The sequence below is a fragment of the Castor canadensis genome, unplaced genomic scaffold (genome assembly GCF_047511655.1).
Source record: "Castor canadensis unplaced genomic scaffold, mCasCan1.hap1v2 HAP1_SCAFFOLD_1103, whole genome shotgun sequence".
Lineage (NCBI taxonomy): Eukaryota > Metazoa > Chordata > Mammalia > Rodentia > Castoridae > Castor > Castor canadensis.
Window position 1 is genome coordinate 22,494 of NW_027395461.1, and position 9,721 is coordinate 32,214.

Here is a 9,721-nt window from a genome sequence, read left to right on the forward strand (position 1 = left end):
AGAGCCTTTCAATCCATAGTTTGTGTGCTCCTACCTATCTGCAAGTCTCCTTAGGGTAAAGTTTCCAAAGATCAGGCCACCCCTGTCTTCCCCACGCTGTGCTTTCCCTGAAATGTGGTGAAAGAGCACACTCTGACACGCTGATCACGGAGGTCCTGTAGAAAGAGATATGTCAGGGGTCCGAGTCTCTACTCAGTGCCACTTCACCTTGGCCTTCTATCCTTCGTTTAGTTCATGCTCGGCCACACCGAAAACTTCCTTTCTCCATGTACTTACAGCTCCTTCTTCAGTTGATACTGCACTCTGCCCCTCAGCTTCACCCTCAGGGCCTCGTAGCTTTCTTCTCCAGGGCTGCCAGGATTCGCCCTCTGGACTTCTGGCACTGTCCGTCACTGGGTGTTCACTTTGGGCGCATTGGCCTTGAGGGGTGTTTCTCGTTAAACCGCTGTCGTTAGCTTGATAGTCTAGAAACAGGAGCGTTATGTGAAACGTATGCATTCAATTTTGCATGACCCTGGCTTGAGCTTCGGGAACTGCGAAGCGACGTGCATGGAGGCAGGTTAAGTGTGGGGGTTTCTTTGTATTTCCCTGGTATCCTCAGCTCCTATTTCTGTGGCCAAAACCTACCCTTTCTCTGCCCCCATTGACTTACTTCCTGGGCTCTGACATCCAATGTCACACACAGGGAAAGGCCTCTTCTAAGTCTCCAGGTGTAGTTTGGACGATATCAGACTTGATAATGGTAACCGATCTCCCTCAGAAGCCTCAAGGAGCTGGAGTCCGTACAGGTTGCGGGAAGGGCCAAAGCATCTTAGTTTTCACACTTAGAAACGTTGAGAATAACTGCAGCAATTTTGCCCATAACAAAACCGGGTCTACAAATTGTATGCAATTCAACCTTCAGGCTTGCATGCTGGAAAAGGAAATCTTTTTCCATCCTGACACAGGAACATCCTGCCGCTTTTCAGAACCTGTCTTCTTTCTTCTCTCCTCACCTCTTGAAGGCTTCGGGTGAAAATACGTGTAGGATGGGCACACTGCCTAAAGGACACGTGTTGATTAGTGTGGCACAAGCAGTGTTTGAGATAGGTGCAGACTTGGTTGTCATATTCTGCTTCCCCACACCGTTCTCCCTTTCAGGAATGTAGGGCCTTGATGCTTCAGGGAACAGGTGATAGTGAAGAACTATGAGGGGAAGTCCTTGGTGGTGACATGACGTTCTTTTACAACTTTCCTCTCATCGGGCTACAACAGCGATTGCTTACCTAAATATTTAGCTGCAAAACCTCATTGCAGCGGCCTTAAAGAGTGAGGGTTGTGGGACCTGTGTGTACTGTTTCCTGGAAAGGTGCTTCCAAAAGGAAGCATGTATTTGTCACAGAGTCAAGAGGTCAGGGATGTGTGTCCGTAATACGGAGTCTGCCACATTCAAAAGGAGGTTTCTCTCCCGTCAAAATTGAGCTGGGCAAAGTATTCCCAGGCATCCAAGAGGGATAAGCACGTTAAAGACAGCACCAGGAGATTTAAGGAGACCTGTCTCACAGGGTGCTGGGCACGAGATTTACCCGCTCAGCGATTATGTCCACTGACTTCAGGGTGGATTCGTGACCCCTGGCCTCAGATGGTCTCCGAGGTGGAACACAGCAAAAGCCATCCTCGTCCAATGCACTTAGGACCCTCGGGTTTCCGTCCATGTGTTGAAATGTTTATGATTTTCCTCTCTGTGTTTACTGACTGCCTGATTTCTCGTCCCTGTCCCAGCCAGTCCTCCCCAGGAACTTCTGACGAGGCTCAATCCTGGGAAATGGCCTTTGGACCTCCGGCCCTTGGAAGGGAACCACGCTGACACCAGCCTGTGCACCCAGGCAGAGGAACTTAGGATTGATCACATCCCTCACCATCAGGCTGAGTCTAATATTTAAATTTTTCTCCACTTAGGTGAAGAGAGTGCGCGTGTCAACGAGATGACCCACGTGATCGTGACCGATTCAAGGGACGCAGTGGAGACCGTATGCGCCCCCAGTCTCCTCGATTGCAGCCAGGATCCGAAGGGGTCCCTCGATGAGCCGGACCTTTCGATTACTCCGCCAGGACCTCCACCCGCAGGCAAGCACTACAACATGCCCCCCCCAACACCCGCCTCGGATCACGCCTCTATTCCTACCAGGAAAATCATGACACAGCTACTCTGCATGCAGCAGGCATTTGTGGCCTAGGCCGATCCCAGCCCTCTCCCAGAATCAGGCTAAGAATCAAACTCTTATGCCTTGAGAAGGCTCAAAACCGTTCTAGGGGAAGCTGTTTTCTTTGTTTGAACTCCTCTAGGAAAGTAGGTGTTGTCTTCTTTGTATGCCCAGTGTTCATCACTATATCGTTTTGTGTACACCAGTCTATCTGTCTGCATGTCACCGTAGGGTAAGGTTTCCTAATTTCACCTCTCCCCACTCTTCTCCATTGTGGCACCCCCTGGGAATCTAGGGACGGAGCAGGAAGGGATGACACGTATGCATGACTTAGACGCATTTACCACGTGGGTCTTGACTGAAGAGGTGTGGCATGGGATGTAATCTATTCTCATTCCAAAGTAAGCTTGACCTGCGAACCTTCATTCAGTTCATACCCGGCGCCACCGGAAGCTTTCTTTCTCCCTCCATTTCACACCTCCTTCTGGAATTGAGCCTGCACGCTGCAAGGCATGTTCACCCTCCCTCCCGGACTTGTAGCTTTAATCTTGCCATTGTTTCCTCTCCCGTGCCAGGATTGCTCCCTGTGCAGTTCTCTCTCTGTCCGACCTCTGCTGTTAATTTTGAATTGTTGGCTCTTGAGCGGCGTTTCTAAGTGAACTGCTCTTGTTAAGTTGACAGTCTTCATCCCTAAGCGTTAAGGTAAAAGCATGTCTTTGATTGGTAATCACCCTGCTTTGGACTTTGGCAACGCGAACCCACATGGAATGAGGCATTTTAATGCTGTGTATCTGTGCATTTCGCGGGTCTCCTCACCTCATCCTTCCGAGGCAAAAGCGTACACCGCGCCTGGTCCCAGGGACGCCCTGGCCTCTCCTGTCATTCACGTGTATCGGAAAAGGATCAGATAAGTCTCCACGTGTGGTTTACAGATTGCCCCACGTGACGTTAGCTATCCTCAACCAGGATCCTCTTGCGTCCCAGCGCGTACACCTGGTCAGAGCTTAAGAGCTTCTTAATTTTCACCCTGAGAAACATTGGGAACACCTGCCGCATTTTGACCCGTCACAGAATCAGGTCCACAGGACTGTACGCAATTGCACCTCAGTTTACATGGTGGAAAATGCAACCATTTTCCATGCTGACCGAGTGACCTCTTCAAGGTGTTGAGAAGCTGTCTGCTTTCTTCTTTCCTCACCTTTTGGATGGCTGATGGTGGAAATCCATGTAGGAAGGGCACCTTGCGTTTAGGACCTGCTTTAAAGTGTGGCACGAGCCTGTGTGAGTTATTTGCAGATTTTCATTTTCGTAGTCCGCTTGCCTCCACGCCAGTTGCCTTCAGATCCGTGGGGCCTTGACACTCGGGGCAGAGGTGATAGTGAAGAAATGTGAGTGCAGGACCCTTGGTTGCTACATATTTTTTAAGAAAACGTAACCCTTCTTGGTACCCCAAGGCGATTCCTTACTTACCTACTTAGCTGAAGCCCCTCACGGCAGCAAGCCAAGGGAATCTGGTTGACGGGCCGTGTGTATTTTCCCTGGAGAGATTCCAGGAGGAAGCATGTATTTGTCACAGGATCCAGAGGTCGAGGATCTGTCTCCATCGTGTGACGTGTACCACATTCAAAAGGGATTCCTTTTGCTTTGGAAGATAGGCCAGCCGCAATATTTGCAGGCACCCACGAGGGTGGAGTACATCAGTGCACGCAGCACTGTACCTGAAAAAGACCTGTCCTGGAACGTGCGCTGCGCAAGAATCATCCAGGCGATTATGTCCACTGACGGGAGGGTAGATATCAGAGGGCCCCAGATAGCGTCCAGGTGGAAGTCAGGCACAGCCGTCCTTGTCCAGTGCTCTGAGAGATCTTTGATCTCCATCCAGGCATCCAAGTATTGAAGGTAGCCTTTTCTCTGTCTTGGTGGAATCCCTGCTTTTTCCCACCTGTTCTCAGCGGGTCGTCCCCAGGTCCTTCTCCAGAGGCTCCATCTGGGGCGTGGCCTTTGGCCTTCCTGAAGCTCCGGGAGAACCATGCTGTCAGCAGCCTCTGCACACGAGGCACAGGGAGTTAGGATGGATCACACCGCTCCCCATCGGGCCGAATGTGTATTTCAATTTTCCTCCTCCTAGGTGAAGGCAGTCCACGAGCCACTCCAATGATCCACGTGGACGTGCCCGATGCACGGGACTCACCGGGGTCCGCATCCACACTCAACTTCTGCGATCCTGTCCGGGAACAAGAGGTGTCCCTTGATGAGCTGGACCAGCCAGTCGCTCTGCCAGGACCCTCACCCAAAGGTATGCCGTAGAGCATTCCTTCAAATGACCCGTCTCAGATCATACCTCCGTTCCCGTGAAGAAAATCATGACGCAGCTGTTCTGCATGCAGCGGGCACCTGGGGTGTGGGCCGAATCCCAACACACGCACCCAGAATCAGAGTAGCACTCAACACTCACATCTCAAGAAGGTCCACATCCCTTCTAGGAGAATGTTTTTTTCCCTTTGCCGTAGGGAAATGCATGCTGTCTTCTCCGTATGCTCAGAGCCTTTCAATCCATAGTTTGTGTGCTCCTACCTATCTGCAAGTCTCCGTAGGGTAAAGTTTCCAAAGATCAGGCCACCCCTGTCTTCCCCACGCTGTGCTTTCCCTGAAATGTGGTGAAAGAGCACACTCTGACACGCTGATCACGGAGGTCCTGTAGAAAGAGATATGTCAGGGGTCCGAGTCTCTACTCAGTGCCACTTCACCTTGGCCTTCTATCCTTCGTTTAGTTCATGCTCGGCCACACCGAAAACTTCCTTTCTCCATGTACTTACAGCTCCTTCTTCAGTTGATACTGCACTCTGCCCCTCAGCTTCACCCTCAGGGCCTCGTAGCTTTCTTCTCCAGGGCTGCCAGGATTCGCCCTCTGGACTTCTGGCACTGTCCGTCACTGGGTGTTCACTTTGGGCGCATTGGCCTTGAGGGGTGTTTCTCGTTAAACCGCTGTCGTTAGCTTGATAGTCTAGAAACAGGAGCGTTATGTGAAACGTATGCATTCAATTTTGCATGACCCTGGCTTGAGCTTCGGGAACTGCGAAGCGACGTGCATGGAGGCAGGTTAAGTGTGGGGGTTTCTTTGTATTTCCCTGGTATCCTCAGCTCCTATTTCTGTGGCCAAAACCTACCCTTTCTCTGCCCCCATTGACTTACTTCCTGGGCTCTGACATCCAATGTCACACACAGGGAAAGGCCTCTTCTAAGTCTCCAGGTGTAGTTTGGACGATATCAGACTTGATAATGGTAACCGATCTCCCTCAGAAGCCTCAAGGAGCTGGAGTCCGTACAGGTTGCGGGAAGGGCCAAAGCATCTTAGTTTTCACACTTAGAAACGTTGAGAATAACTGCAGCAATTTTGCCCATAACAAAACCGGGCCTACAAATTGTATGCAATTCAACCTTCAGGCTTGCATGCTGGAAAAGGAAATCTTTTTCCATCCTGACACAGGAACATCCTGCCGCTTTTCAGAACCTGTCTTCTTTCTTCTCTCCTCACCTCTTGAAGGCTTCGGGTGAAAATACGTGTAGGATGGGCACACTGCCTAAAGGACACGTGTTGATTAGTGTGGCACAAGCAGTGTTTGAGATAGGTGCAGACTTGGTTGTCATATTCTGCTTCCCCACACCGTTCTCCCTTTCAGGAATGTAGGGCCTTGATGCTTCAGGGAACAGGTGATAGTGAAGAACTATGAGGGGAAGTCCTTGGTGGTGACATGACGTTCTTTTACAACTTTCCTCTCATCGGGCTACAACAGCGATTGCTTACCTAAATATTTAGCTGCAAAACCTCATTGCAGCGGCCTTAAAGAGTGAGGGTTGTGGGACCTGTGTGTACTGTTTCCTGGAAAGGTGCTTCCAAAAGGAAGCATGTATTTGTCACAGAGTCAAGAGGTCAGGGATGTGTGTCCGTAATACGGAGTCTGCCACATTCAAAAGGAGGTTTCTCTCCCGTCAAAATTGAGCTGGGCAACGTATTCCCAGGCATCCAAGAGGGATAAGCACGTTAAAGACAGCACCAGGAGATTTAAGGAGACCTGTCTCACAGGGTGCTGGGCCCGAGATTTACCCGCTCAGCGATTATGTCCACTGACTTCAGGGTGTATTCGTGACCCCTGGCCTCAGATGGTCTCCGAGGTGGAACACAGCAAAAGCCATCCTCGTCCAATGCACTTAGGACCCTCGGGTTTCCGTCCAGGTGTTGAAATGTTTATGATTTTCCTCTCTGTGTTTACTGACTGCCTGATTTCTCGTCCCTGTCCCAGCCAGTCCTCCCCAGGAACTTCTGACGAGGCTCAATCCTGGGAAATGGCCTTTGGACCTCCGGCCCTTGGAAGGGAACCACGCTGACACCAGCCTGTGCACCCAGGCAGAGGAACTTAGGATTGATCACATCCCTCACCATCAGGCTGAGTCTAATATTTAAATTTTTCTCCACTTAGGTGAAGAGAGTGCGCGTGTCAACGAGATGACCCACGTGATCGTGACCGATTCAAGGGACGCAGTGGAGACCGTATGCGCCCCCAGTCTCCTCGATTGCAGCCAGGATCCGAAGGGGTCCCTCGATGAGCCGGACCTTTCGATTACTCCGCCAGGACCTCCACCCGCAGGCAAGCACTACAACATGCCCCCCCCAACACCCGCCTCGGATCACGCCTCTATTCCTACCAGGAAAATCATGACACAGCTACTCTGCATGCAGCAGGCATTTGTGGCCTAGGCCGATCCCAGCCCTCTCCCAGAATCAGGCTAAGAATCAAACTCTTATGCCTTGAGAAGGCTCAAAACCGTTCTAGGGGAAGCTGTTTTCTTTGTTTGAACTCCTCTAGGAAAGTAGGTGTTGTCTTCTTTGTATGCCCAGTGTTCATCACTATATCGTTTTGTGTACACCAGTCTATCTGTCTGCATGTCACCGTAGGGTAAGGTTTCCTAATTTCACCTCTCCCCACTCTTCTCCATTGTGGCACCCCCTGGGAATCTAGGGACGGAGCAGGAAGGGATGACACGTATGCATGACTTAGACGCATTTACCACGTGGGTCTTGACTGAAGAGGTGTGGCATGGGATGTAATCTATTCTCATTCCAAAGTAAGCTTGACCTGCGAACCTTCATTCAGTTCATACCCGGCGCCACCGGAAGCTTTCTTTCTCCCTCCATTTCACACCTCCTTCTGGAATTGAGCCTGCACGCTGCAAGGCATGTTCACCCTCCCTCCCGGACTTGTAGCTTTAATCTTGCCATTGTTTCCTCTCCCGTGCCAGGATTGCTCCCTGTGCAGTTCTCTCTCTGTCCGACCTCTGCTGTTAATTTTGAATTGTTGGCTCTTGAGGGGCGTTTCTAAGTGAACTGCTCTTGTTAAGTTGACAGTCTTCATCCCTAAGCGTTAAGGTAAAAGCATGTCTTTGATTGGTAATCACCCTGCTTTGGACTTTGGCAACGCGAACCCACATGGAATGAGGCATTTTAATGCTGTGTATCTGTGCATTTCGCGGGTCTCCTCACCTCATCCTTCCGAGGCAAAAGCGTACACCGCGCCTGGTCCCAGGGACGCCCTGGCCTCTCCTGTCATTCACGTGTATCGGAAAAGGATCAGATAAGTCTCCACGTGTGGTTTACAGATTGCCCCACGTGACGTTAGCTATCCTCAACCAGGATCCTCTTGCGTCCCAGCGCGTACACCTGGTCAGAGCTTAAGAGCTTCTTAATTTTCACCCTGAGAAACATTGGGAACACCTGCCGCATTTTGACCCGTCACAGAATCAGGTCCACAGGACTGTACGCAATTGCACCTCAGTTTACATGGTGGAAAATGCAACCATTTTCCATGCTGACCGAGTGACCTCTTCAAGGTGTTGAGAAGCTGTCTGCTTTCTTCTTTCCTCACCTTTTGGATGGCTGATGGTGGAAATCCATGTAGGAAGGGCACCTTGCGTTTAGGACCTGCTTTAAAGTGTGGCACGAGCCTGTGTGAGTTATTTGCAGATTTTCATTTTCGTAGTCCGCTTGCCTCCACGCCAGTTGCCTTCAGATCCGTGGGGCCTTGACACTCGGGGCAGAGGTGATAGTGAAGAAATGTGAGTGCAGGACCCTTGGTTGCTACATATTTTTTAAGAAAACGTAACCCTTCTTGGTACCCCAAGGCGATTCCTTACTTACCTACTTAGCTGAAGCCCCTCACGGCAGCAAGCCAAGGGAATCTGGTTGACGGGCCGTGTGTATTTTCCCTGGAGAGATTCCAGGAGGAAGCATGTATTTGTCACAGGATCCAGAGGTCGAGGATCTGTCTCCATCGTGTGACGTGTACCACATTCAAAAGGGATTCCTTTTGCTTTGGAAGATAGGCCAGCCGCAATATTTGCAGGCACCCACGAGGGTGGAGTACATCAGTGCACGCAGCACTGTACCTGAAAAAGACCTGTCCTGGAACGTGCGCTGCGCAAGAATCATCCAGGCGATTATGTCCACTGACGGGAGGGTAGATATCAGAGGGCCCCAGATAGCGTCCAGGTGGAAGTCAGGCACAGCCGTCCTTGTCCAGTGCTCTGAGAGATCTTTGATCTCCATCCAGGCATCCAAGTATTGAAGGTAGCCTTTTCTCTGTCTTGGTGGAATCCCTGCTTTTTCCCACCTGTTCTCAGCGGGTCGTCCCCAGGTCCTTCTCCAGAGGCTCCATCTGGGGCGTGGCCTTTGGCCTTCCTGAAGCTCCGGGAGAACCATGCTGTCAGCAGCCTCTGCACACGAGGCACAGGGAGTTAGGATGGATCACACCGCTCCCCATCGGGCCGAATGTGTATTTCAATTTTCCTCCTCCTAGGTGAAGGCAGTCCACGAGCCACTCCAATGATCCACGTGGACGTGCCCGATGCACGGGACTCACCAGGGTCCGCATCCACACTCAACTTCTGCGATCCTGTCCGGGAGCAAGAGGTGTCCCTTGATGAGCTGGACCAGCCAGTCGCTCTGCCAGGACCCTCACCCAAAGGTACGCCGTGGAGCATTCCTTCAAATGACCCGTCTCAGATCATACCTCCGTTCCCGTGAAGAAAATCATGACGCAGCTGTTCTGCATGCAGCGGGCACCTGGGGTGTGGGCCGAATCCCAACACACGCACCCAGAATCAGAGTAGCACTCAACACTCACATCTCAAGAAGGTCCACATCCCTTCTAGGAGAATGTTTTTTTCCCTTTGCCGTAGGGAAATGCATGCTGTCTTCTCCGTATGCTCAGAGCCTTTCAATCCATAGTTTGTGTGCTCCTACCTATCTGCAAGTCTCCTTAGGGTAAAGTTTCCAAAGATCAGGCCACCCCTGTCTTCCCCACGCTGTGCTTTCCCTGAAATGTGGTGAAAGAGCACACTCTGACACGCTGATCACGGAGGTCCTGTAGAAAGAGATATGTCAGGGGTCCGAGTCTCTACTCAGTGCCACTTCACCTTGGCCTTCTATCCTTCGTTTAGTTCATGCTCGGCCACACCGAAAACTTCCTTTCTCCATGTACTTA

At 51.1% G+C, this 9,721-nt stretch overlaps 1 protein-coding gene across 1 annotated transcript in view; it reads left to right on the forward strand.

Annotated features, from left to right (window-relative positions):
• Positions 1-9,261, forward strand: part of LOC109685608 (uncharacterized) — a 29,771-nt gene extending 20,510 nt beyond the window's left edge. The window contains exons 9-12 of the mRNA XM_074064651.1: positions 1,939-2,106; positions 4,312-4,479; positions 6,662-6,829; positions 9,035-9,261. Coding sequence (XP_073920752.1) covers positions 1,939-2,106; positions 4,312-4,479; positions 6,662-6,829; positions 9,035-9,261 — 731 coding nt within the window. The remainder of the gene's footprint in view (positions 1-1,938; positions 2,107-4,311; positions 4,480-6,661; positions 6,830-9,034) is intronic.
• Positions 9,262-9,721: the final 460 nt, after the last annotated feature.